Source organism: Strix aluco, chromosome 13 (genome assembly GCF_031877795.1).
Source record: "Strix aluco isolate bStrAlu1 chromosome 13, bStrAlu1.hap1, whole genome shotgun sequence".
Taxonomy (NCBI): domain Eukaryota; kingdom Metazoa; phylum Chordata; class Aves; order Strigiformes; family Strigidae; genus Strix; species Strix aluco.
In genome coordinates, this window is record NC_133943.1 from 14,010 (window position 1) to 41,951 (window position 27,942).

A 27,942-nucleotide genomic window follows, 5' to 3' on the forward strand; every position below is an offset into this window, starting at 1 on the left:
TCCGCGTCGTCCGCCAAACGTCCGCGAAGCAAGCGACCGGTCGGCGTCGTGTCGGCCGACGCGGCCCTCTTCCGCGACGCCCTCCTCCTCGAAAGCGTGGCCCTTTCGGCTCGCCCGCTCCGTGCCGGTTTCGGTGTCGGATGCCGTGGCCGTCGTCGCTTGCGGCGCCTGTGATTTCAAAAGACGGAATATTATATGTGTGCTCAGGGGAAAACGCCGGGCCCGTGCTCCTCCTCTCCGCTGCCCCGGTTCGCCTCAAATGCTCATCCTATTCCAAAGGCTGCCTACGCTGCGCCCGCGAGACGATACGGCGCTCTGCGGGCGATTGGGAAACGCGATGAGCCGTCCCGGATCCCGAAAGACTCCGTGACTTACATCCCTGCCTCTTTCCTGACGAATGCTAAAACGTCCCCGCCGTTTTTCTCAGAAAGGCTAAAACTCTGTATACGGATGCTTACGAGATGCTCGCTCTGACCCTCGCTCCGTCCTCTCCCCTTTGGTCCCGTTTATGTGGATGATATCGACGCCTTACGACGTATACGCCGACGCTAGGGAAAAAAACCGAGGTCCCGTCTTCGATGAAGTCAGGAAAAGGCAATGTATCTAGAATGAAAAGAAAAAATTTAAGTGTACGCTATTAAATTGTTTTACCCGCCCCACGGATACAAAATTACTTACCTGAAAAAACCCACTATGTACCTGTTTACTTCCTACTATACACACTGCTGAACCTTGACTGATGCTGAAACTCTTGTCTCAGGTACCTCTATTTCTGTGATTATTAAAACACACCTGCCCAAAGAGCTGCCTCGGCTCAAAATCTGCCGCTGACTCTGAAGAACACTAGAGCACTGACCTCAGAGAGGCCCGAGAGCAGAATGAAGAGCTTCCTCGGCTCAAAATCTGCCACTGACTCTCAAGAACACCAGAGCACTGACCTCAGAGAGGCCCGAGAGCAGAATGAGCTCCCTGATGAGAGGCTGTGCCTCATATACCCCAGGCCCCACCCACCACCCTGACCACGATCACCTGGGAAAGGGGAGGGCTGAACCACCAGAAGGCATAAAGGCACCTGGGGGAGCAGCTGGGAGTTTTCTCCTCTGCCTTAAGTTTGTGACCTGCAAAATGCCGTAGGAAGAAAGCGACCCTTACCGGATACGACGATATCCGCTCTTTCTCTAAGTCTATTGTGTCGGCGACGTGACCGGGACGGGAATGAAACCTAGTTTTTCTGGGGTATAGATAGAAAAAGACAGACATCGTGCTAAGCTACGTCGGGAAGTATTCAGCTAAATGCGATAATAATATCGTTGTCCGAAACGAGGCGCTGTAGTTTCCTACGTGAAAACCGAAATGCTACGGGGTGACTCGTCTTTTCCGGCGAGACCGCGCGTGCTGCCTAAGCCCCCCCGGTGGCGCTACGGGCTTGGGGAGGAGTGGCTGGAGAGCTGCCGGTCAGAGAGGGACCTGGGGGTGTCGATTGACAGCCGGCTGAACGTGAACCAGCAGTGTGCCCGGGTGGCCGAGAAGGCCCGTGGCATCCTGGCCTGTATCAGAAATAGCGTGGCCGGCAGGGACAGGGAAGTGATCTTGCCCCTGTACTCGGCACTGGTAAGGCCCTACCTCGATGACTGTGTTCGGTTTTGGGCCCCTCGCTGCAAAAAGGACTTTGAATTACTTGAGCGTGTCCAGAGAAGGGCGACGAAGCCGGTGAAGGGTCCGGAGCACGTGTCGTACGGGTAGCGGCTGAGGGAACTGGGGTTGTTTAGTCTGGAGAAGAGGAGGCTGAGGGGAGACCTCATGGCCCTCTATAGCTACCTGAAAGGAAGTTGTAGAGAGCTGGGGATGAGTCTCTTTAATGAAATAACAAGCGATAGGACAAGAGGGAGTGGCCTCCAGCTGTGCCACGGAAGGTTTAGACTAGATGTCAGGAAGTATTTCTTTACAGAACGGGTTATTAGGCAGCGGAATGGATTGCCCGGGGAGGCGGTAGAGTCCCCATCCCTGGAGGTGTTTAAGAGTAGGGTCGACATAGCGCTGAGAGATATGGTGTACATGGGAACTGGCAGTGTTAGGTGATTGGTTGGACGGGATGATCTTCGAGGTCCTTTCCAACCTAGTTGATTCTGTGATTCTGTGATTCTGTGATAATGCAACCATGTCCCGGACAGCGCTAAAGAACGAAGCGGAACTAGATCCTATAAGAATTCCTTCTCGGAAATATCACCGGTTCCGATATAAATTATTTACTGTGCGTCGCCGACGATTCGGAGTGACCTTGACCGTCTCTCCGACTGACTCCCTTAAGAGTCCCGAAGGACGGAAAACACCAAAAAAACGTGGAATTCCCTGAAATGTATCGGAAAGCGTATGAAGCGGCCTGACGCCTAAATTGCTACAACGAAAAAAAAAAAAATGCAAACTTAACAGAAAAAACCATAGGAGATGCCTAGACGATAGATGAAGGCGATCCTCTTCTCTGAAAAACTCGAGAAGAGATCTAAGCTGACGACGCACGTCTTTGGGATACCGGATACCGAAAAGAGACGTACGATAAGATGCCAAATGAATACACGCCGCGGGCGAAAAGACGCCGATGCCGAACGGGACGAAGAACCGGAAAAGGAAAAAACCGGTGCTGGGGTATGGGAGAGAGACGGAGGATGAAAAAACAGAAGGAGAGGAAGCGGGACAAAGGCATCTAGAGAAAAAGAAAAAGGGAGAGGTAGCAAAAGACAGAATAAGAGGGAGAGGGAGAGAAGAAGGAGAGCGGAGGTAAAGGGAAGCAAAAAAATCACGGCGGTGCGGGAGAGAGAGGGGGCCGGGGGAGAGCCCGAAACGCGTGAGAGCGGCGACGGGGCCCCGAAGGGAAGACGCGGCTTCCCGTATGTGTAGCCGCGCTCCCTCGTGTGCCGCGTGGCCGTGCCACGCTCTGGGTGACGCGCGCGGACCCTGCGGCGCTCGCTGGCGCTCTGGCCCGCTGCGGACTGTGAAGAGGGCTCCTTCCTCGTCCGGAGAGCGGGGTCTCTCTTCCCGTGGTGGGAGGCGGGTGCTGCCGAGATGGCCGTGATTTTCTTCTTCTTTCCCTTTCTGGGGCCTCTCTGGATTCGGCCGTGGCGGGGCCTCTCCGGATGTTTGAGCCCGGTTACCGTTGAACCCTTGGCCTTTGATGCCAGGAGTCCCGGGGGGACTCGGAGGGCAGAAAAGAGTGGAGACCGAAAATAGGTGAGAGGCTGAAGGGCAAGTACAGGGCAGAAAACTGTGGAGTGCCAAAAGGGGTGAGAGAAACAAAAAGGGCTCGGTGGGCGACAAAGTGTCGGAAGTGCAAAGAGCACATAAAAGCCTGAATAAAGGAGGGGGCGGAAAAGCTGCGGGAGGCCAAAATGGAAGGCTGGAAGGGAAATAGAGGCCAGAAAAATGTGGAAGCCAAAAAGGAGTGAGAGACCGAAACGGGGTGGGAGGATGGAGGGAAATAGACGCCGGGAAAGGTGGAGGCCGAAACGGGGTGGGAGGCCGAAATGGGGTGGGTGGCCAGACAGGAGTAGAGGGCAGAAAAAGTTAGAGGCAGAACCATGGTGGGAGGCCCAAACAGGGTGGGAGCTAGAGCAAAGTAGAGGCCATAAAATAGTGGATGCTGAAACAGGGCGGAAGGCCAAAATATAGTGGGAGGCCAGAAGGAAGTAGAGGCCATGAAAGGTGGATGCAAAATCATGCTGTGAGGCCAAAATGGGGTGGAGGCCAGAGGGAACTAGAGGCCAGAAAAAGTGGAGGTGGAAATGGGGTGGGAGGGCGAAAAGGGGTGGGAAGCTGGAGAGAAGTAGAGGCCAGAAGAAATTTCAAACTGAATCATGGTGGGAGACCGATACGGGGTGGGAGGCCTCTACATCCCTCCATCCTCCCACCCTGTTTTGGCCTCCCACCCCTTTTCAGCCTCCACTTTAAATGGCATCTACTTCCATCCAGCCTACCACCACGTTTTGGCCTCCGACCACGTTTTGGCCTCCAATTCTTTCTGGCCTCTCCTTCCCTCGGGTCTCCCACACGTTTTTGGCCTCCCACCCCATTTCGGCCTCCAATTTTTTCTGGTCTCCCACCCCTTTTGGGCCTCCCACCCCATTTTGGCCTCCAATTTTATTTTTTTAAACCCTAACCCCTCACCTTCACCCTCACCCTAACCCCTAACCCCTCACCATCACCCTAAACCCTCACCCCCAACCCCTAATCCTAACCCCTGACCCTCAGCCTAATCCCTAACCCCAACCCCTAACCCCTAACCCTAGAGTCCACCCCCAATTCTGCCCCTTAACCCTAGATCCCGCCCCTGACTCCACCCCTAACCCTAGAGCCCACCCCCGACTCCACCCCCTAACTCTAAGCCCACCCCTGAGTCCACCCCCTAACTCTAAGCCCACCCCTAAGTCCACCCCCTACCTCTAAGCCCACCCCTGACTCCACCCCCTAACCCTAAAACCACCCCTGAGTCCACCCCCTAACTCTAAGCCCACCCCCGAGTCCACCCCCTAACTCTAAGCCCACCCCCGAGTCCACCCCCTAACTATAAACCCACCCCCGAGTCCACCCCCTAACTCTAAACCCACCCCTGAGTCCACCTCCTAACACTAAGCCCATCCCCGACTCCACCCCCTAACTCTAAGCCCACCCCCGAGTCCATCCCCTAACCCTAAGCCCACCCCCGAGTCCACCTCCTAACGCTAAGCCCACCCCTGAGCCCAACCCCTAAGTCTACGCCCAGCCCTGAGTTCACCCCCTAACCATAAGCCTACCCCTGACTCCACCCCGTACTTCTAAGACCACCCCTAACTCCACCCCCTAACACTAAGCCCACCCCCGAGTCAACCCCCTAACCCTAAGCCCACCCCCGAGTCCACCTCCTAACCCTAAGGCAAGCCCCGACTCCACCCCCTAACTCTAAACCCACCCCCAAGTCCACCTCCTAACACTAAGCCCATCCCCGAGTCCACCCCCTAACCGTAGAGCCCACCCCCGAGTCCACTCCCTAACTCTAGGCCAACCCCTGTCTACCCCCTAACACTACACCCACCCCCGAGTCCACCCCCTAACCCTAAGCCCACCCCTGACTCCACCCCCTAACTCTAACCTGTAACCCTAAGGTGTCAGTGTAAGCTGTAACCCACAGTTGTAATTAGAAGGTGTTACTAAGCTGTAACGTGTAATGTGGGTTTTAAACTGGAATAGAATCGGTGTGGAAATAGTGTGCAGGAGGAGGTGCAACCTGGAGTGCAGTCTGTGTGGAAACAGTGACCCGCGGCAGGTGCAACGCCGAATAGGGTCCGGGCGGAAACAGTGACCCGGGACAGGTGCAACCGCGAAGAGGGTCCGGGTGGAAGCAGTGACCCGCGGCAGATGCAACCGCGAATAGGGTCCGGGTTGAAACAGTGACCCGCGGCAGGTGCAACCGCGAATATGGTCCGGGTGGAAACAGTTACCCGCGGAAAGTGCAACCACGAATAGGATCCGGGTGGAAACAGTGACCCGCGGCAGGTGCAACCCTAAATATCGTCAGGGTGGAAACAGTGACCTGCGGCATGTGCAACCCCGAATAGGGTCCGGGTGGAAACAGTGACCCGCGCGACAGGTGCAACCGCGAATAGGGTCCGGGTGGAAACAGTGACCCGCGGCAGGTGCAACCGCGACTAGGGTCCGGGTGGAAACAGTGACCCGCGGTAGGTGCAACGGCGACTAGGGTCCGGGTGGAAACAGTGACCCGCGGCAGGTGCAACCGCGACTAGGGTCCGGGTGGAAACAGTGACCCGCGGCAAGTACAACCCTAAATATCGTCCGTGCGGAAACAGTGACCCGCGGTAAGTGCAACCGCGAATACGGTCCGGGTGGAAACAGTGACCCGCGGCAAGTACAACCACGAATAGAATCCGGGTGGAAACAGTGACCCGCGGCAGTTGCAACCGTAAATATCGTCCGGGTGGAAACAGTGACCCGCGGCAGGTGCAACCCCGAATAGGGTCCGGGTGGAAACAGTGACCCGGGACAGGTGCAAACGCGAATAGGGTCCGGGTGGAAACAGTGACCCGCGGCAGGTGCAACTCCGAATAGGGTCCGGGTGGAAACAGTGACCCGCGGCAAGTGCAACCCTAAATATCGTCCGTGCGGAAACAGTGACCCGCGGCGGGTGCAACCGCGACTAGGGTCCGGGTGGAAACAGTGACCCGCGGCAGGTGCAACCGCGAATAGGGTCCGGGTGGAAACAGTGACCCGCGGCAGGTGCAACCGCGACTAGGGTCCGGGTGGAAACAGTGACCCGCGGCAGGTGCAACCGCGAATAGGGTCCGGGTGGAAACAGTGACCCGGGACAGGTGCAAACGCGAATAGGGTCCGGGTGGAAACATTGACCCGCGGCAGGTGCAACTCCGAATAGGGTCCGGGTGGAAACAGTGACCCGCGGCAAGTGCAACCCTAAATATCGTCCGTGCAGAAACAGTGACCCGCGGCGGGTGCAACCGCGAATAGGGTCCGGGTGGAAACAGTGACCCGCGGCAAGTGCAACTCCGAATAGGGTCCGGGTGGAAACAGTGACCCGCGGTAGATGCAACGGCGAATAGGGTCCGGGTGGAAACAGTGACCCGCGGCAGGTGCAACCCCGCATAGGGTCCGGGTGGAAACAGTGACACTAGCAGGGTACAACCCCGAATAGGGTCCGGGTGGAAACAGCGAGACCCGCGGCAGGTGCAAACCCGAATAGGGTCCCTGCGGAAACAGTGTCCCGCGGCAGGTGCAACTCCGAATAGGGTCCGGGTGGAAAGAGTGACCCGCGGCAGGTGCAACCGCGAATACTGTCCGGGTGGAAACAGGGACCAGCGGGAGGTGCAACCGCGAATAGGGTCTGGGTGGAAACAGTGACGCGGGACAGGTGCAAACGCGAATAGGGACCGGGTGGAAACGGTGAGCGGCAGCCTCTACTTCTCTCCCATTCTTTTCAGCCTCCCACCCCTTTTTGGCCTCCCACCCCTTTTTGCCCACCAATTTCTTCTAGCCTTTAATTCTCTCCAGCCTCCCACAACTTGATGGCCTCACACCCCTTTTTGGCCTCCCACCACTTTTCGGCCTCCAATTTTTTCTAGCCTCTATTTCTCTCCAGCCTCCCACACTTTTTTGGCCTCCCACCTCTTTTTGGCCTCCCACACCTTTTTGGCCTCCCACCCCTTTCGCCCTCCAATTTTTTCTACCCTCTAATTCTCTCCAGCATCCCACAACTTTTTGGCCTCCCACCCCTTTTCGGCCTCCCACACCTTTTTGCCCCCCACTCACTTTTGGCCTGCAGTTCTTTTCTGGTCTCTACTTCTCTTCAGACTCCCACCCTTTTTTGGCCTCCCACCCCTTTTTGGCCTCCCACCCCTTTTGGCCCTCCAATTTTTTCTAGTCTCTACTTCTCTCCAGCCTCCCACCCCTTTTCGGCCTCCCACCCCTTTTTGGCCTCCCACCCCTTTTGGCCCTCCAATTTTTTCTAGTCTCTACTTCTCTCCAGCCTCCCACCCCTTTTCGGCCTCCCACACCTTTTTGCCCCCCACTCACTTTTGGCCTGCAGTTCTTTTCTGGTCTCTACTTCTCTCCAGCCTCCCACCCTTTTTTGGCCTCCCACCCTTTTTTGGCCTCCCACAACTTTTCGGCCTCCAAGTTTTTCTAGCCTCTGCTATTCACCGGCCTCCCACGCCTTTTTGGCCTCCCACCCCTTTTCGGCCTCCAATTTTTTCTGGCCTCTACTTCTCTCCAGCCTCCCACCCCTTTTTGGCCTCCCACCCCTTTTCGGCCTCCAATTTTTTCTAGCCTCTACTTCTCTCCAGCCTCCCACCCCTTTTTGGCCTCCCACCCCTTTTCGGCCTCCAATTTTTTCTGGCCTCTACTTCTCTCCAGCCTCCCATAACTTTTTGGCCTCCCACCCCTTTTCGGCCTCCCACACCTTTTTGCCCCCCACTCACTTTTGGCCTGCAATTCTTTTCTGGTCTCTACTTCTCTCCAGCCTCCCACCCTTTTTTGGCCTCCCACACCTTTTTGGCCTCTCACCCCTTTTGGCCCTCCAATTATTTCTAGCCTCTAATAATCTCCAGCCTCCCACCCTTTTTTGGCCTCCCACCCCTTTTTGGCCTACCCACCACTTTTCGGCCTCCAATTTTTTCTTCCCTCTACTTCTCTCCAGCCTCCCACCCCTTTTTGGCCTCCGCCCCCTTTTCGGCCTCCAATTTTTTCTGGCCTCTACTTCTCTCCAGCCTCCCACAACTTTTTGGCCTCCCACCCCTTTTCGGCCTCCAATTTTTTCTGGCCTCTACTTCTCTCCAGCCTCCCACAACTTTTTGGCCTCCCACCCCTTTTCGGCCTCCAATTTTTTCTGGCCTCTACTTCTCTCCAGCCTCCCACCCTTTTTTGGCCTCCCACCCCTTTTTGGCCTCTCACCCCTTTTGGCCCTCCAATTATTTCTAGCCTCTACTTCTCTCCAGCCTCCCACCCTTTTTTGGCATCCCCCCTTTTTGGCCTCCATTTTTTTCTGGTCTCTACTTCTCTCCAGCCTCCCACAACTTTTTGGCCTCCCACGCCTTTTCGGCCTCCAATTTTTTCTAGCCTCTACTTCTCTCCAGCCTCCCACCCTTTTTTGGCCTCCCACACCTTTTTGGCCTCCCACCTTTTTTCAGCCTCCAATTTTTTCTGGCGTCTACTATTGACCGCTCTTCCTCTCCTTTTTGGCCTCCAAGTTTTTCTAGCCTATGCTATTCACCAACCTGACACCCCTTTCTGGCCGCCCACTTCTTTTAGCCTCCCACTCACTTTTGGCCTCCAAGTTTTTTCTGGCCTCTACTTCTCTCCAGCCTCCCAACATTCTTTGGCCTCCCACTCCTTTTTGGCCTCCAATTATTACTAGCCTCCAATTCTCTCCAGCCTCCCATCCTTTTAGGCCTCCCACCCCTTTTCGACCTCCCACCCCTTTTTGGCCTCCCACCCCTTTTCGGCCTCCCACCCCTTTTTGGCATCCAATTTTTTCTAGCCTCTACTTCTCTCCAGCCTCCCACCCCTTTTTGGCCTCCCACCCCTTTTGCCCTCCAATTTTTTCTAGCCTCTATTTCTCTCCAGCCTCCCACACTTTTCTGGCCTCCCACCCCTTTTTGGCCTCCCACACCTTTACGGCCTCCCACCCCTTTCGCCCTCCAATATTTTCTTGCCTCTACTTCTCTCCAGCCTCCCACAACTTTTTGGCCTCCCACCCCTTTTCGGCCTCCCACACCTTTTTGCCCCCCACTCACTTTTGGGCTGCAGTTCTTTTCTGGTCTCTACTTCTCTCCAGCCTCCCACAACTTTTTGGCCCCCCACCCCTTTTTAGCCTCCCACTCCTTTTTGGCCTCCAATTTTTTCTGGCATCTACTATTCACTGCTCTTCCTCTCCTTTTTGGCCTCCCACTCCTTTTTGGCCTCCAAGTTTATCTAGCCTCTGCTATTCACCGGCCTCCCACCCCTTTTTGGCCTCCCACCCGTTTTCGCCTTCCAATTTTTTCTAGCCTCTACTTCTCTCCAGCCTCCCACAACTTTTTGGCCTCCCACCCCTTTTTGGCCTCCAATTTTTTCTAGCCTCTATTTCTCTCCAGCCTCCCACAACTTTTTGGCCTCCCACCCATTTTCGGCCTCCAATTTTTTCTGGCCTCTACTTCTCTCCAGCCTCCCACCCTTTTTTGGCCTCCCACCCCTTTTCGACCTCCCACCCCTTTTTGGCCTCCCACCCCTTTCGCCTTCCAATTTTTTTCTAGCCTCTACTTCTCGCCTGCCTCCCACCCTTTTTTGGCCTCCCACCCCTTTTCGTCCTCCCACCCCTTTTTGGCATCCAATTTTTTCTAGCCTCTACTTCTCTCCAGCCTCCCACCCCTTTTCGTCCTCCCACCCCTTTTTGGCATCCAATTTTTTCTAGCCTCTATTTCTCTCCAGCCTCCCACACTTTTCTGGCCTCCCACCCCTTTTTGGCCTCCCACACCTTTTCGGCCTCCCACCCCTTTCGCCCTCCAATATTTTCTTGCCTCTACTTCTCTCCAGCCTCCCACAACTTTTTGGCCTCCCACCCCTTTTTGGCCTCCCACCCCTTTTCGGCCTCCAATTTTTTCTGGCCTCTACTTCTCTCCAGCCTCCCACCCTTTTTTGGCCTCCCACCCCTTTTTGGCCTCTCACCCCTTTTGGCCCTCCAATTATTTCTAGCCTCTACTTCTCTCCAGCCTCCCACCCTTTTTTGGCATCCCCCCTTTTTGGCCTCCATTTTTTTCTGGTCTCTACTTCTCTCCAGCCTCCCACAACTTTTTGGCCTCCCACGCCTTTTCGGCCTCCAATTTTTTCTAGCCTCTACTTCTCTCCAGCCTCCCACCCTTTTTTGGCCTCCCACACCTTTTTGGCCTCCCACCTTTTTTCAGCCTCCAATTTTTTCTGGCGTCTACTATTGACCGCTCTTCCTCTCCTTTTTGGCCTCCAAGTTTTTCTAGCCTATGCTATTCACCAACCTGACACCCCTTTCTGGCCGCCCACTTCTTTTAGCCTCCCACTCACTTTTGGCCTCCAAGTTTTTTCTGGCCTCTACTTCTCTCCAGCCTCCCAACATTCTTTGGCCTCCCACTCCTTTTTGGCCTCCAATTATTACTAGCCTCCAATTCTCTCCAGCCTCCCATCCTTTTAGGCCTCCCACCCCTTTTCGACCTCCCACCCCTTTTTGGCCTCCCACCCCTTTTTGGCCTCCCACCCGTTTTCGCCTTCCAATTTTTTCTAGCCTCTACTTCTCTCCAGCCTCCCACAACTTTTTGGCCTCCCACCCCTTTTTGGCCTCCAATTTTTTCTAGCCTCTATTTCTCTCCAGCCTCCCACAACTTTTTGGCCTCCCACCCATTTTCGGCCTCCAATTTTTTCTGGCCTCTACTTCTCTCCAGCCTCCCACCCTTTTTTGGCCTCCCACCCCTTTTCGACCTCCCACCCCTTTTTGGCCTCCCACCCCTTTCGCCTTCCAATTTTTTTCTAGCCTCTACTTCTCGCCTGCCTCCCACCCTTTTTTGGCCTCCCACCCCTTTTCGTCCTCCCACCCCTTTTTGGCATCCAATTTTTTCTAGCCTCTACTTCTCTCCAGCCTCCCACCCCTTTTCGTCCTCCCACCCCTTTTTGGCATCCAATTTTTTCTAGCCTCTATTTCTCTCCAGCCTCCCACACTTTTCTGGCCTCCCACCCCTTTTTGGCCTCCCACACCTTTTCGGCCTCCCACCCCTTTCGCCCTCCAATATTTTCTTGCCTCTACTTCTCTCCAGCCTCCCACAATTTTTTGGCCTCCCACCCCTTTTCGGCCTCCCACACCTTTTTGCCCCCCACTCACTTTTGGGCTGCAGTTCTTTTCTGGTCTCTACTTCTCTCCAGCCTCCCACAACTTTTTGGCCCCACACCCCTTTTTAGCCCCCCACTCCTTTTTGGCCTCCAATTTTTCCTAGCCCCTACTTCTCTCCAGAATCCCACCCCTGTTTGGCCTCCCACCCCTTTTCGGCCTCCAATTTTTTCTAGCCTCTACTTCTCTCCAGCCTCCCACCCTTTTTTGGCCTCCCACACCTTTTTGGCCTCCAATTATTTCTAGCCTCTACTTCTCTCCAGCCTCCCACCCCTTTTTGGCCTCCCACCCCTTTCGCCATCCAATTTTTTCTACCCTCTAATTCTCTCCAGCATCCCACAACTTTTTGGCCTCCCACCCCTTTTCGGCCTCCCACACCTTTTTGGCCTCCCACCCCTTTCGCCCTCCAATTTTTTCTACCCTCTAATTCTCTCCAGCATCCCACAACTTTTTGGCCTCCCACCCCTTTTCGGCCTCCCACACCTTTTTGCCCCCCACTCACTTTTGGCCTGCAGTTCTTTTCTGGTCTCTACTTCTCTTCAGACTCCCACCCTTTTTTGGCCTCCCACCCCTTTTTGGCCTCCCACCCCTTTTGGCCCTCCAATTTTTTCTAGTCTCTACTTCTCTCCAGCCTCCCACCCCTTTTCGGCCTCCCACCCCTTTTTGGCCTCCCACCCCTTTTGGCCCTCCAATTTTTTCTAGTCTCTACTTCTCTCCAGCCTCCCACCCCTTTTCGGCCTCCCACACCTTTTTGCCCCCCACTCACTTTTGGCCTGCAGTTCTTTTCTGGTCTCTACTTCTCTCCAGCCTCCCACCCTTTTTTGGCCTCCCACCCTTTTTTGGCCTCCCACAACTTTTCGGCCTCCAAGTTTTTCTAGCCTCTGCTATTCACCGGCCTCCCACGCCTTTTTGGCCTCCCACCCCTTTTCGGCCTCCAATTTTTTCTGGCCTCTACTTCTCTCCAGCCTCACACCCCTTTTTGGCCTCCCACCCCTTTTCGGCCTCCAATTTTTTCTGGCCTCTACTTCTCTCCAGCCTCCCATAACTTTTTGGCCTCCCACCCCTTTTCGGCCTCCCACACCTTTTTGCCCCCCACTCACTTTTGGCCTGCAATTCTTTTCTGGTCTCTACTTCTCTCCAGCCTCCCACCCTTTTTTGGCCTCCCACACCTTTTTGGCCTCTCACCCCTTTTGGCCCTCCAATTATTTCTAGCCTCTAATAATCTCCAGCCTCCCACCCTTTTTTGGCCTCCCCCCCCTTTTTGGCCTACCCACCACTTTTCGGCCTCCAATTTTTTCTTCCCTCTACTTCTCTCCAGCCTCCCACCCCTTTTTGGCCTCCGCCCCCTTTTCGGCCTCCAATTTTTTCTGGCCTCTACTTCTCTCCAGCCTCCCACAACTTTTTGGCCTCCCACCCCTTTTCGGCCTCCAATTTTTTCTGGCCTCTACTTCTCTCCAGCCTCCCACAACTTTTTGGCCTCCCACCCCTTTTCGGCCTCCAATTTTTTCTGGCCTCTACTTCTCTCCAGCCTCCCACCCTTTTTTGGCCTCCCACCCCTTTTTGGCCTCTCACCCCTTTTGGCCCTCCAATTATTTCTAGCCTCTACTTCTCTCCAGCCTCCCACCCTTTTTTGGCATCCCCCCTTTTTGGCCTCCATTTTTTTCTGGTCTCTACTTCTCTCCAGCCTCCCACAACTTTTTGGCCTCCCACGCCTTTTCGGCCTCCAATTTTTTCTAGCCTCTACTTCTCTCCAGCCTCCCACCCTTTTTTGGCCTCCCACACCTTTTTGGCCTCCCACCTTTTTTCAGCCTCCAATTTTTTCTGGCGTCTACTATTGACTGCTCTTCCTCTCCTTTTTGGCCTCCAAGTTTTTCTAGCCTATGCTATTCACCAACCTGACACCCCTTTCTGGCCGCCCACTTCTTTTAGCCTCCCACTCACTTTTGGCCTCCAAGTTTTTTCTGGCCTCTACTTCTCTCCAGCCTCCCAACATTCTTTGGCCTCCCACTCCTTTTTGGCCTCCAATTATTACTAGCCTCCAATTCTCTCCAGCCTCCCATCCTTTTAGGCCTCCCACCCCTTTTCGACCTCTCACCCCTTTTTGGCCTCCCACCCCTTTTCGGCCTCCCACCCCTTTTTGGCATCCAATTTTTTCTAGCCTCTACTTCTCTCCAGCCTCCCACCCCTTTTTGGCCTCCCACCCCTTTTGCCCTCCAATTTTTTCTAGCCTCTATTTCTCTCCAGCCTCCCACACTTTTCTGGCCTCCCACCCCTTTTTGGCCTCCCACACCTTTTCGGCCTCCCACCCCTTTCGCCCTCCAATATTTTCTTGCCTCTACTTCTCTCCAGCCTCCCACAACTTTTTGGCCTCCCACCCCTTTTTGGCCTCCCACACCTTTTTGCCCCCCACTCACTTTTGGGCTGCAGTTCTTTTCTGGTCTCTACTTCTCTCCAGCCTCCCACAACTTTTTGGCCCCACACCCCTTTTTAGCCCCCCACTCCTTTTTGGCCTCCAATTTTTCCTAGCCCCCTACTTCTCTCCAGAATCCCACCCCTATTTGGCCTCCCACCCCTTTTCGCCCTCCAATTTTTTCTAGCCTCTACTTCTCTCCAGCCTCCCACCCTTTTTTGGCCTCCCACCCTTTTTTGGCCTCCCACACCTTTTTGGCCTCCAATTATTTCTAGCCTCTACTTCTCTCCAGCCTCCCACCCCTTTTTGGCCTCCCACCCCTTTCGCCATCCAATTTTTTCTGGGCTCTACTTCTCTCCAGCCTCCCACAACTTTTTGGCCCCCCCACCCCTTTTTAGCCTCCCACTCCTTTTTGGCCTCCAATTTTTTCTGGCGTCTACTATTCACTGCTCTTCCTCTCCTTTTTGGCCTCCCACTCCTCTTTGGCCTCCAAGTTTATCTAGCCTCTGCTATTCACCGGCCTCCCACCCCTTTTCGGCCTCCCACCCGTTTTCGCCTTCCAATTTTTTCTAGCCTCTACTTCTCTCCAGCCTCCCACAACTTTTTGGCCTCCCACCCCTTTTCGGCCTCCAATTTTTTCTAGCCTCTACTTCTCTCCAGCCTCCCACAACTTTTTGGCCTCCCACCCATTTTCGGCCTCCAATTTTTTCTGGCCTCTACTTCTCTCCAGCCTCCCACCCTTTTTTGGCCTCCCACACCTTTTTGGCCTCTCACCCCTTTTTGGCCTCCCACCCCTTTTCGGCCTCGCTCCCCTTTTTGCCCTCCAATTTTTTTCTGGCCTCTACTTCTCTCCAGCCTCCCACACCTTTTTGGCCTCCCACCCCTTTTCGGCCTCCAATTTTTTCTAGCCTCTACTTCTCTCCAGCCTCCCACCCTTTTTTGGCCTCCCACACCTTTTTGGCCTCCAATTATTTCTAGCCTCTACTTCTCTCCAGCCTCCCACAACTTTTTGGCCTCCCACCCCTTTCGCCATCCAATTTTTTCTGGGCTCTACTTCTCGCCAGCCTCCCACAACTTTTTGGCCCCCACCCCTTTTTAGCCTCCCACTCCTTTTTGGCCTCCAATTTTTTCTGGCGTCTACTATTCACTGCTCTTCCTCTCCTTTTTGGCCTCCCACTCCTTTTTGGCCTCCAGGTTTATCTAGCCTCTGCTATTCACCGGCCTCCCACCCCTTTTCGGCCTCCCACCCGTTTTCGCCTTCCAATTTTTTCTAGCCTCTACTTCTCTCCAGCCTCCCACAACTTTTTGGCCTCCCACCCCTTTTCGGCCTCCAATTTTTTCTAGCCTCTATTTCTCTCCAGCCTCCCACAACTTTTTGGCCTCCCACCCATTTTCGGCCTCCAATTTTTTCTGGCCTCTACTTCTCTCCAGCCTCCCACCCTTTTTTGGCCTCTCACCCCTTTTTGGCCTCCCACCCCTTTTTGCCCTCCAATTTTTTTCTGGCCTCTACTTCTCTCCAGCCTCCCACCCCTTTTCGGCCTCCAATTTTTTCTAGCCTCTACTTCTCTCCAGCCTCCCACCCTTTTTTGGCCTCCCACACCTTTTTGGCCTCCAATTATTTCTAGCCTCTACTTCTCTCCAGCCTCCCACAACTTTTTGGCCTCCCACCCCTTTCGCCATCCAATTTTTTCTGGGCTCTACTTCTCGCCAGCCTCCCACAACTTTTTGGCCCCCCACCCCTTTTTAGCCTCCCACTCCTTTTTGGCCTCCAATTTTTTCTGGCGTCTACTATTCACTGCTCTTCCTCTCCTTTTTGGCCTCCCACTCCTTTTTGGCCTCCAGGTTTATCTAGCCTCTGCTATTCACCGGCCTCCCACCCCTTTTCGGCCTCCCACCCGTTTTCGCCTTCCAATTTTTTCTAGCCTCTACTTCTCTCCAGCCTCCCACAACTTTTTGGCCTCCCACCCCTTTTCGGCCTCCAATTTTTTCTAGCCTCTATTTCTCTCCAGCCTCCCACAACTTTTTGGCCTCCCACCCATTTTCGGCCTCCAATTTTTTCTGGCCTCTACTTCTCTCCAGCCTCCCACCCTTTTTTGGCCTCTCACCCCTTTTTGGCCTCCCACCCCTTTTCGGCCTCGCACCCCTTTTTGCCCTCCAATTTTTTTCTGGCCTCTACTTCTCTCCAGCCTCCCACCCCTTTTCGGCCTCCAATTTTTTCTAGCCTCTACTTCTCTCCAGCCTCCCACCCTTTTTTGGCCTCCCACACCTTTTTGGCCTCCAATTATTTCTAGCCTCTACTTCTCTCCAGCCTCCCACCCCTTTTTGGCCTCCCACCCCTTTCGCCATCCAATTTTTTCTGGGCTCTACTTCTCTCCAGCCTCCCACAACTTTTTGGCCCCCCACTCCTTTTTGGCCTCCAATTTTTTCTGGCGTCTACTATTCACTGCTCTTCCTCTCCTTTTTGGCCTCCAAGTTTTTCTAGCCTTTGCTATTCACCGGCCTCCCACCCCTTTTCGGCCTCCCACCCATTTTCGCCTTCCAATTTTTTCTAGCCTCTACTTCTCTCCAGCCTCCCACAACTTTTTGGCCTCCCACCCCTTTTCGGCCTCCCATTTTTTCTGGCCTCTACTTCTCTCCAGCCTCCCACCCTTTTTTGGCCTCCTACCCCATTTTGGCCGCCAATTTTTTTTTTTTAGCCCTAACCCCTAACCCTAGAGCCCGCCCCCGACTCCACTCTGTCACCCTATGCCCACCCCTGAGTCCACCCCATAACCCTCAACCCACCCCCAAGTCCACCCCTTACCCTAAGCTGCACCTCTCACTCTATCCCCTAACTCTAGCCTGTAACCCTGTTACCCTAAGGTGTACAGTGTAATTGTAAACCCTAAGCTGTGAGTGTAAGCTGTAACCTACAATTGTAATTGGAAGGTGTTACTAAGCTGTCGCCTGTAATGTGGAAGTTTTAAACTACAATAGAATCTGTGTGGAAATACTGTGCAGGAGGAGGTGCAACCTCGAGTGGGGTCTGTGTGGAAACAGAGACTCGTGGTGGATTTAACCCTGAATAGGGTCCGGATGGAAACAGTGGCTTGGGGGAGATACTGTGGATGTGCTTGGGTTGTGAGGTTGTTTTGTGGAGTGGGGGTGGTTTGGGGGTGGTTCCTTGTGTAGTGGTGCAAGAGTTGTGTATGGAAGAGAAAAGAAAATAATAGTAAGTCTGGTGCAGCAGTAGAACATGGCTAAAATGCCTGGGAGTAATTAATTTTGTTTTGTAAAATCTAGATTTAATTTATTTCGTTACTCCCAGGCACCAACCATGGTCCAATACTGCTAATTCCCTCTTGACTAAATAGACTAAGAGAGACAGAGAGGGACTAAGGGAAACAGAGAGAGACAAAGAGTCAAAGAGAGATAGAGAGAGAAAAATACATACAAAAACACAGACAAAGTCTAAGACAGAAAGAGAGTCAAAGTCAGAGCGACTCAAAGTCAGACCCAGACAGAGAGGGAGTCAACGTCAGACACAGAGGGGCAAAGTCAGACAAGGAGTAAGACAGAGGAGCAGAGTCAGAGAGAGATAGAGAGAGAGACTAAGTCACACACCCAAAAAAAAAAAAAAAACCACACAGGAGCCAACCCCACCAACTACACCTTTATTAAAGCTACATTACAAAACAGCTTTTACTTCTTTAATCAAGTTAGAACCAAGAGCATATACACTTTCATTGAGCCTACATTGCACAACACCTTTTCTTTACTTTGGAAACCTTACAAGCACTGCAAGCACCTTCACTACATGCACATTACAAACCACCTAATTACATACTTATTAAACCTTGGAACCAACAGCAAATACACCTTTATTGAACTTACTTTACACAAAAGCTTATGGACTTCAAAAACCCGAAAACCATAACGAGTGCTTTACCTACCACTATTACCTCTCACAGCATTTATGGTCATTTCACACATGCCCATTAGCATCATGTCTTTACTATCTAGATTCATAACTGTTTAGAGACTACTATAACATACATGAGTCCAGGAACACCATTCCCAAGGACCACAAAAAAAAAAAAAAAAAAAAAAAATCACCCTGCCTGCAAAAACACCATCCCTAGACTGCTCCGTGTCAAAACATGAGCAACAATTGTCACCTCGCTGAATGGCTAGGACCCGGGTGAAAAATAAAATCCCCCAGTTGGGGTTTTTTATTTTATTTTTTTTCCCTAACTACTCAAAAAACCCACATTACATTACGCAGTCATGCACAGGCAAACACATTCTAAACACACCACGCGTTCACCTACCCCACTAACCACTCCCTGCTCTCAGCAAAGCCATCCCGCTCCCTGACAACCACAACACACCCTCGCACCGTGGGGGCATGGCTCCTCAGGAACGCTATTCCCGGAGGCCTCCAAAATTGTCCTGCCTGCGAAAACCCCATCCCTACACCACTCCGCATCCAAACATTGGCAACGATGGTTGCCTCACAGAGCAGCCAGGACCAGGGAAAAAAAAACCCAGCTGGGGGGAAAAAAAAAATCCCCCCGCTGGGGTTTTTTATTCTATTTTTTTTTTTCTAAGTATTCAAGAAATACCACCTGCAACAAAAAAACCCCATTACATTACATAGTCATGCACAGGCAGACACATTCTAAACACACCACGCATTCAGCTACCCCACTAACCACCCCCTGCTCTCAGCAAAGACATCCCCCTCCCTGACCGTCACAACACGCCTTCACTCCATAGCTGCATGGCTCCTCAGGAACACCATTCCCCGGGGCCTCCAAAATCACCCCGCCTGCAAAAACCCCATCCCTACACCGCTCTGCATCCAAACATTGGCGACAATGATCGCCTCACAGAGCGGCCGGGACCAGGGAAAAAAAAAAAACCCAGCCGGGAGAAAAAAAAAATCCCCCAGCTGGGTTTTTTTGTTGTGTAAGTTTTTTTTCTACCTACTCAAATAACACCATCTGCAACAAAAAAAAAAACCACACAATAACATTAAACAGTCATGCACAGGCAGACACATTCTAAACACACCACTCATTCAGCTACCCCACAAACCACCCCCTGCTCTCAGCAAACTCACCCGGCCATCTGACCCCCACAACACTTCCTTGCCCCATTGCTGCAGCACTCCTCAGAACTTGCTTCCTGAAGGCCTCCAAAATCACCCTGCCTGCAAATGCCACAGCCTGAGCCTAACCTCCACCCAAACACTGGCCATGAACATCACCTGACAGAGCGGCCAGGACTAAGTGACAATAAACCAGGTCAGGGAGATAAAGAAATCCCCCTGCTCAACAGTTTCTTTACTGTTTTTAAAAGACACCTTAACTCTTGCTACATTCAATACACCCTGCAATGAAAAACATCCTCACATACAAGGATAGACACCTTCTGAAACTATCACTCATTCAATATCTACTCTATCTAGCCATCACCTGTCAGTGGGGCAGATCACCCCAATACCATAACCATGCCTGGAACAGCATCATCATACACCTCAAGCCATCACGACCGCTTCACATGATTCCACACCACAGGCACTCCTAGTTGGAAGAGGAGGAATATGTTTCCCTCCGTCCACCACTCCCGGTCCTTCTTTGCTTCTTTTTGTACACTCTGGCAAACTTCATGGAAGGATTTGCTTCTGGATTCCCAGTGGCCCTATTGTACCTGCAAAAGGCAAAAGAAGGAACTCTAGAGCCTGCTTGCTGATAACTACCGGCCATCTCCAAAACCAACCTACACCACCTCCACCCAAACAGGCCACGCTCACCAGCACATTATCATCCCCTTCTGGGACCTTTCCACCCCATACAGAATGGCTACAAACACACAAAGCAGCTCCACCTCAAACACACGCATCTAGACGCTCACAAACATGACCTAAGGATGCAAGAGTACCACACAGGGTAGAGTTAATGCCAGTCCAAAAGACACAGCCTGACGGTACATGCAAAGATGCCAAGGCGACGTGACAAAGACACCCCTGTGTGGCCTGCCATGTGAGAATGCCAGAACACTGGATGATACATGGGCAATAACACCCCAGTGAGCAGTTGAGACAAAATGCTGTGAAAGACTAAAGACTACAATGACACAGGGAAGATTCCCTTGTAAGACCTCACAAGAAAGAGTCACAGAGACGAGACCTGGTGGTTTAGTCTGAGACCAAGCTACATGAAAAACCAACCAAATCCATCTACAATGCTGAACTGGATCAGTAACATTGAGCTTCTATGTCACACTGATTACCAAGACAGAATGGGCACTGTGCCAATAACTCAAGGCTGCAAAATGCAATGGATGGCGACTGCACACAGAGTAGGATGTGAGTATGCCAGAGGGTCCTCAACAGTGAAGGTCAAGACAAACATTGACACATCACATAACTAAGGCACACTAGGCATACTACACAACTCTACCGACTCATCTCAGAGCTGCTTTGGCAGTGTATGTATCTCACAAGAAGTATCACTCACCATTTCTAGTTTCTTGCCACAAGGTGCCTGCAAGAAAAATATGAAAGCTATTGCTGACATACAGGCTTCCCTCGTGCTACCTCACAATTCAGTTGAGATCTGCTCAACTCCCGCTCACATGAACACTGGCTTGACAAGGTCACGCAATACAGATATAGAGCTACGCAATGCTCTTGCCACTTTAATGCCATACAGTGTAACACTCAGATCAGACAAAGCCAAACAGAATGCCCAAAGACGCACTGCCGCCCAACGCCCAGAGACGCACGCACTGCCACACACAGGCCCCAGGCCCACTATCTGCCCCCAATTTAACAAAACCTAAAGAGCCCTCCCACTGACCCTGATGTCCTACCCCTTCTTCTCACCCCACCCCACCCACTGCTTTGGTCACCTGACTTATCTTTCAGAGAGCACAGTCCAGAATTCATCCTCATCGGGGGCACATCATCTAACTGGGGTTTCCCAGCATTCACCAGGTTCCTCTTCATCACCTGCAAGACAGAGCACCACGCGTCACCGACACGCCGACCTGTATCAACCTCTACCGCAATGACACCCTCCTCAGAAGAGCCACACCGCTCCCAACAACTGTATGTTGCACTCCTCCCCATCTCTCATGGAAGCCACAAAACTGGAGAAATGCAGCCGCCATCCTACTCAGAAGCAATTGCCCACTCAGCAGCTCCGAGCCTGCTGCTCCTCTTTTCCACCAACTCACCTGAAATCCTCTGCTGTTTGAGCAGAGACCTCACAATGCCTGCAAAAGCAAAGAAAATGGTCATTCAAATTGCCACATGATCCTCAGCAATTCAGGTCTGATCAGACCAATTAACAACTCTCTCACCTTTTCTCAAACTGCCCTTGACTCTGCAACATCAACCCTCTGGGAAAGAGAGTGGCACCTGCAAAATAAACAGAGGAAAAAGCATGGGGTGAGATGCGGCCCAAATCCTCAGCTGGCTCACGGTGCTTCCTCTCCCCTGCTCATTTACCTCAGCCGCTCAGAGATGGATTCTTCCATCCGCTGTGCCAAGGCCTGGTCACCACCGAAAGAACTAAAACAGGGTATGATTTTAGCTACAACAATATTATGACACTTCAAAAAACTGCTGCATCAGCACACAGGTCATCACTCACCTTGCCAAAGTCCAAGAGTGCAGGTATCCCACTTCACACATCGATTCACACCTAGAAAATAAAACCAGAGTAAGCCCATCAGAGCCACCGGTCACACAGATCCTCTGACATCTTCCATCACCCTTCAGGAAGCAGCTTCTCGCTTTGCACCTAAACAACCCAAACCATGTAAGGCAAGCCACTTCGTTGTTAACCAAGACTTTTATGAGACCAAAGGTTTGTCCTCCATTTCTGTCTCCCTTCTAACTACTGCTAAAATACCCAAAACCCTAAATATTGAGCCCCACATACAAGCTAAGACTCATTTAATGTTCAACCCACTCAACTACTGCACAAACTGCCACTCCCACCAAGTCCACCCTCCGGCACCTGCCACACACAAGGAGAATAACTCTGTGGCAGCTGTCTACAGCTACCTGCCCAGAGATGGACTGCATGATCTTTGCCAAAAGCATCTGGGCAGATCCATGTATAACTACACAGCTACAAGCCTACACTCCCCTCATCTTTACTACGGCTAAACTCCTGGGCAGGACAGCTGCAACCCTGGCACAGACCTACACCACACACAGACACCACAAGTGAAGTGACTGTGAGACACGAGAAGACCACAAGCGAGAAGAACGACAACCGTAGGGAAGATGCTGCCAGCAGAGAAGCCCTACAGCACCACGATGGCACAGACGCATTGAAGCGGCCCCAAAATGAGAGTCGACCGCTACAGCCTGAGAGACAAAGCTACCATTGAAACCAGAACGATAGATACAGGAGAAGCCAGGCTTCAAGACCTAAGACATGGGGATGAAATCCCAGAAGCCTACCACATGTTAAAAGAACTCTCAAGAACATAGCTGCAGGTGCCATCTAGCTCGCCCATGCAAGAGACCATTGTTCAAGAACATCCTCAATGCAACACACACCAGATGAATCCACGCTTCGAGTTATAACTGCAAGACAAGAAGAGCTCGACAGGCACTAAGCCGATGAGTTGATGCACGTGAGACTCTTGGGAGGGCTATAGAGATGAAGCTGATCATAAAGAGCTACATAGACATCAAGACCTGATGACAGTACGGTATAAGATAAGTAATACAGAAGACACAAAGTACACAACACAGACGCAGGCTGGAACTGCCCTGCCCAGCACACAGTACTCTCGTGCTGAGAATTAACTCACTCCCTTCGCGGGCACAAAGGGCCCTGCTCCTGCACAGTCCTCTCCCCTATGCTAACATGAAAAGGCTTCCCTGCAATTCCCAACCCTGTCGCTTCCGCCCAGACCCTTCCCAGCCCTGGACCCTCAACTTAGCTTTCAGAGGACCAGGGGCCAGAGTCGTCTTCCACAATAACCACATGGGCTAACTGGGATGTTCTTGAGCCACCAGGTTCCTCTGCGTCATCTGCAGGACACCCACAAAGAATGCAACCGGTCAGCATCATGTCAGCCGATGGCAGCCTCTTCCGTAACACCCTCCTCAGAAGCACCGCTCGCCTCCTCGTTCCAGAGTCAGACACTGCGGCCATCATTGCTTGTGGTACCTAAGATACCAAGAGACACAAAATCACTGTTGCGCCTCTGACAAGTCACCCGCCCCTGCTCCTCCTTGTTACCGCCCCACCTCACCTCAAATGCTCATCCGACTCCAAAGGCTGCCTGCACGGCACCTGCAAAACCAAAGAGAAACATTTTGCTTAGATGTCGTGGGACGCTTTGCTCTTAAACGCAGACCCGGCCGATGCCGCCTCACCTTCTCAGACTGCTCATCGAGCCTGCGGCTTCACCCTTCCAAGGCTACGAAGGTCACCTGCAAAAACCAGAGTAACACTTGGCGGGATACTGCCCAAAACTACAGTGTGGGCACTGATAACCCTCTCCCACTCCTTCACCTTGTGTGCTCACCCACCCCGCCTCTGCCGGTCACGGGTTCTCCTGTGGAGCCTGTAAGACACAAACAACAAGGGATGCTTCTTACTTCACCAACAATACAATGCCTGAAAAGTAACCGCTATTTGAGCACACCAGTCATACCTCACCTCATTCGACTCGCCTCTGGTGCCGGTGTCTTTCTTCGCACCTTCAAAATAAAACGCGCTTATAGGCTACTCACACAGACACAGGTTGCGTCGTCCCTCTGATGCCGCACGTTGACCTACCTTCTCACAGTGCTCTGCTCACCACCTCTGTCACCCTTTGTCCCACAGGTCACCCCTCTGCATCTGAAAAAATGGCATCAAACAAGTCACCTGGATGCCGAGTGACGGCTTAACAATTCCGGAGGTCTCCTTTAGGTATGCCATCTAGATTGTCATTGCAGCCTGCCATTAAACACAACCTGGTCATCCCCAGCATCTCTGCATAACACTACAGAGAAAAGTCTTACACCTGCTACATATATGGCTACTTGCTCTGAAATGGACTGCACACCCTCTGCCTAAAAAAAAAAAAAAAAAAAAAAAAATATCTAGGCTTATCACCCTATTACCTATAGATTCTTATTGCTATTCTTTTGTTGACTATCACTGTTGTGCCCCCAAGCAGAGCAGCTCCAACCCAGACAAAGAGGCACAGACCAATACTGCACACATACAAGACAAACGCTGTGACCGAGACATTAAAACAAGCTCTCTAAGAATGACCCCTGGGCCAGAGACAGTGCCAGATGAGAAGACCTAGGGGGCCAAGAGGAAGAATCCATGGCAGGCTGAGAAGAGCCAAACACTGTGGCCCCAGACAAAAACAGATGGGAGCAACTGGGATGAGTCATATGCAAGACAGCTTACTTCAAGACCTAAGAATATAAAGATGCAGGGAAGAACATCCAGAAAAAGTCTTTACAATGATGGACCACTCAAGATCAGAGATGTTAACGCAGCCTGGAACAACGCTGCAAAAGCAGACCGACCTGAAACTTCCAAGACCTATCCACGCTTTAGGCTTGTAACACAATAAGAGAAGCACCCAAGCGGCATTCTGCCAATGACTCCAGGCATTCCAGACCCTAGGGATGGTGTCTGAAGAGCACGCTGTGCTACTTCAGTGCAAAGAGCAACAAGGATGTCATGACCTGAGGAAGCTCTAGGACACATAGAAAACACAAACTACACAACAACATAGCCATAGGCTAGAACTGCCCTGCCTGGCACATGGCAGTCTTGGGCAGAAAGTTAACCTGCTCCCTTTCCCTGCCCAAAAAGCACTGTTCCTAGACAGTCCTCTCCCCCACGCTAACTTGAAAACCCCTCCCTCCCATTCCCAACCTTGGCTCACCCCATAGCCCTCTCCCAAACACCACTCCCTCAACTTATCTGGGCGCTGGGGGTCCGAAGCCATCTTCAACAACAACCGCATCTGCTAACCCGGATATTCCTACAGACGCCAGGTTCCTCTTCATCAGATGCACAAAAACAGCGCCAGGAGTCAACATCATGTCAGCTGACGCGGCCCTCTTCCACAAAACGCTCCTCCTCAAAAACATCAGACTTTCTGCTCACCTGCTCCATGCCAGTTTCAGTGTTGGACGCTACGGCCATCATCATTTGCAACACCTATGACATCAAAAGACCAAACACTGTAGTTGGGCTTGTATGAAAATGCCTGGCCCTCCTCTCTACTATCCTGGCTCACCTCAAACACTCATTCTATTCCAAAAGCTGCCTAGACAGCACCTGCAAAATAATACATTGCTCTGCAGGCAATTGGGAAAACGCTATGAGCCATCCCATATCCTGGAAGACACTGCACCTTACATCCATGCTACTTTCTTAAGAAATGCTAAAACTCTATATACAGATGCATACAAGATGCTCACTCTAACCCTTGCTCCATCATCTCACCATTAGTTCTATTTAAACAGATGATATCAATGACTTCCAATGTGTCCAGCAATACTAGGGAAAAAAACAAGATCCCATCTTCATTAAAGCCAGGAAAATGCAATGCCTCTAGAATGAAAAGAAAAACTGTAAGTGTACACTATTAAACCATTTTACCCACCCCACCCAGTCAATACAAAAGTACTTACCTGAAAACAGACCTCTACAGACCAGTGTATTTCATATTATATACACTGCTGAACCTTGACTGATCCTGAAAGTCTTACCTCAGGGACCTCTGTTTCTGTGATTATCAAAACACACCTACCTAAAGAGCTTCAACAGCTCAATATCTGCCACTGACTTAAAGAACACCAGAGCACTCAGAGAGGCCTAAGAGCAGAATAACCTCCCTGAGGAAAGGTTGTAGCTCATATACCCCAGGCCCCACCCACCGCCCTGACCACAATCACCTGGGAAAGGGGAGGGGCGAACCACCAGAAGGCATAAAAGCAGCCAGGGGAGCAGCAGCAAGTTTTCTCACCTGCCTTAAGTTTACAGCATGCAAAATACTGATTGAAGAAAGCAACCTTTATTAGAAACAATATCTGCTCTTTCACTACATCTATTGCATCAGTCACGTGACTACAGTACCCACCACGCCGCTACATGCGGCCGTCCCGCCCTTCTGACCCTGCGGGGACACCGTCCTTCACACCACCAGCCCCGTCGCCCACGCACCCGGAAGCCCGGCGAGCGCAGCCCCGCGCGGCTCCGGGGCCGCCCGGCCCCGACCCGGAGCGGCTTCTGCCGCCGGTCCCGCCGCACCGCCCGGCCCCCACCGTCGCGGCTTTCCCCGGCAGCCGCCAGGCGACGGACCGCACGGCCCCGCTCCCCTTCTCGCTGCTGCTCCCTCGGCTCGCACCGGCTCCTCCTCCAGCACCGCCCCGGACAGGGAGGGGCCACTGCCCGCAGCCTCACTGCCCGCCCCGGGGGCTCCTCTAGCCCGGCCCACGCTACATCTCCCCCCAGCCCCCGCGGTAACTATAGCAACCAAGACCGTTATTAAACGCCTGAAGTGCCCCTCAGTCCTCCGAACTCGGAGTTCTATGAGCTGCCAGTCCTCCAGTCCCGGTAACGCAGCTGCGCATGCGCGGGGGGGGGGGGGGGGGGGGGGGGGAGCCAGTGGGGGGCGGAGCCAGGAGCCGCACATGCGCAGTGGGCGGGGGCGGTGCCAGCATGGGCGGGGGGCGGTGCCAGCGTGGGCGGGGGGGCGGAGCCAGGAGCAGCAGACGGGCGGTGGGCGGAGCCAGTAGCTGCGCATGCGAGCTGGGCAGGGGGCGGAGCCGGCGGGGGCGGGGTCAGGAGCCACGCATGCGCGGGGGGGCGGAGCCATCGTGAGCGGGGGCGGGGCCATGAGCTGCGCATGTGCACTGCGTTGGGGGCGGATCTAGGAGCCGCACATGCGCACGGGGCGGGGGGCGGAGCCAGCGTGGGCGGGGGGGCGGAGCCAGGAGCCACGCATGCGTGCTGGGTGGGGGCGGAGCCATCATGAGCTGGGGCGGAGCCAGGAGCCGCACATGCGCACTGGGGGGTGCAGCCAACGGGGCGGGGCCAGGAGCCGCGCATGCGCAGTGGGCGGGGGAGGCGCCAGGAGCCGCACATGCGCACCGGGCGGGGGGCGGGGCCAGCGGGGGGGCGGGGCCAGGAGCAGCAGATGTGCGGGGGGCGGGGCCAGAGTGAGTGGGGGCGGAGCCAGTAGCCGCGCATGCGAGCTGGGCAGGGGGCGGAGCCAGCGTGGGCGGGGGGCAGGGTCAGGAGCCACGCATGCGTGCTGGGCGGGGGGCGGAGCTGTCATGGGCGGGGGGCGGATCCAGGAGCCGCACACGCGCACTGGGCGGGGGGGCGGAGCCAGGAGCCACACATGCGCGCTGGGCGGTGAGCGGAGCCAGCGTGGGCGGGGGGCGGGGCCAGAAGCCGCACATGCTCGGGGGCGGAGCCAGCGTGACCGGGTGGGCGGAGCCAGGAGCCGCGCATGCGCGCTGGGCGGGGGGCGGTGCCAGCATGGGCGGGGGCGGAGCCATCGTGGGTGGGGGCGGGGCCAGGAGGCGCGCATGCGCGCTGGTCAGTGGACAGAGCCAGCGGGGCGGGGCAGAGCCAGGAGGCGCGCATGCCTGGTGGGCGGGGGGGTTGGAGGCGCGCATGCGCAGTGGGGGGGGGGGGGGGGGGGCGCGCCTAGATATTTCCGGGCTGTAGTACCCGCTTCTGGCCACACCGTGGGAGCAACGAGCACGAACGCGACGGCGCGAGCGGGCACGCCCGATCGCCGGGCTGCAATAAGCGATTTTTAACCACTCACCTGGGACAACCCCGACAGATGATCCACTCTGGAAAACTGACCCGTACCGGATAATCCTCACCAGAGAACCCCCAGGAATGCCCCTCCAACAGCCGGCGTCTCACCCCACACTTTCCCCAAATTGGGTCTGGGTTTGTTTTTTTTTTATTTCTGTAACATAAAAACTGGGGGTTTTGTGCTTTTCCGAAATACTCCAGTTCGTTTTTTTCCAGCACTTTTCCACATCAAAATTGGTGATTTTTGGTTTTGTGCATGAAAATGGGTTTTCTGCTCTCCAGCTGCACCAATCCAGGCAGGTTTGGCTTTCCCAGTAGCCCCAAATTGAAGGTTTTTTTCC

At 53.4% G+C, this 27,942-nt stretch overlaps 1 protein-coding gene across 1 annotated transcript; it reads right to left on the bottom strand.

Moving 5' to 3' along the window:
• Positions 1-17,421: 17,421 nt before the first annotated feature.
• Positions 17,422-26,911, bottom strand: LOC141929492 (uncharacterized). The gene is made up of 18 exons (XM_074839006.1): positions 26,827-26,911; positions 26,458-26,679; positions 26,346-26,389; positions 25,988-26,290; positions 24,926-24,979; positions 24,791-24,819; positions 23,588-23,650; positions 23,468-23,508; positions 23,321-23,372; positions 23,182-23,238; positions 23,058-23,098; positions 21,434-22,972; positions 21,289-21,351; positions 21,141-21,198; positions 21,015-21,053; positions 20,688-20,787; positions 20,294-20,320; positions 17,422-19,484 (listed from the first exon to the last, which is right to left on the bottom strand). The coding sequence occupies exons 1-8, from the start codon at positions 26,909-26,911 to the stop codon at positions 23,469-23,471; spliced, it is 840 nt and encodes a 279-aa protein (XP_074695107.1). The 3' UTR covers positions 17,422-19,484; positions 20,294-20,320; positions 20,688-20,787; positions 21,015-21,053; positions 21,141-21,198; positions 21,289-21,351; positions 21,434-22,972; positions 23,058-23,098; positions 23,182-23,238; positions 23,321-23,372; position 23,468.
• Between the last annotated feature and the right edge of the window lie 1,031 nt (positions 26,912-27,942).

What these genes read in the sequence shown, in the direction of transcription:
- LOC141929492 (XM_074839006.1), bottom strand. Translation starts at nt 26,911, where the DNA reads ATGTGCGGCTCCTGGCGCCTCCCCCGCCCACTGCGCATGCGCGGCTCC. An exon ending in CTGCACCCCCCAGTGCGCAT is followed by an intron (nt 26,680 to 26,826) that starts GTGCGGCTCCTG and finishes CCCCCAACGCAG; the next exon opens with TGCACATGCGCAGCTCATGG. An exon ending in GAGCAGAGCACTGTGAGAAG is followed by an intron (nt 23,509 to 23,587) that starts GTAGGTCAACGT and finishes TTTATTTTGAAG; the next exon opens with GTGCGAAGAAAGACACCGGC.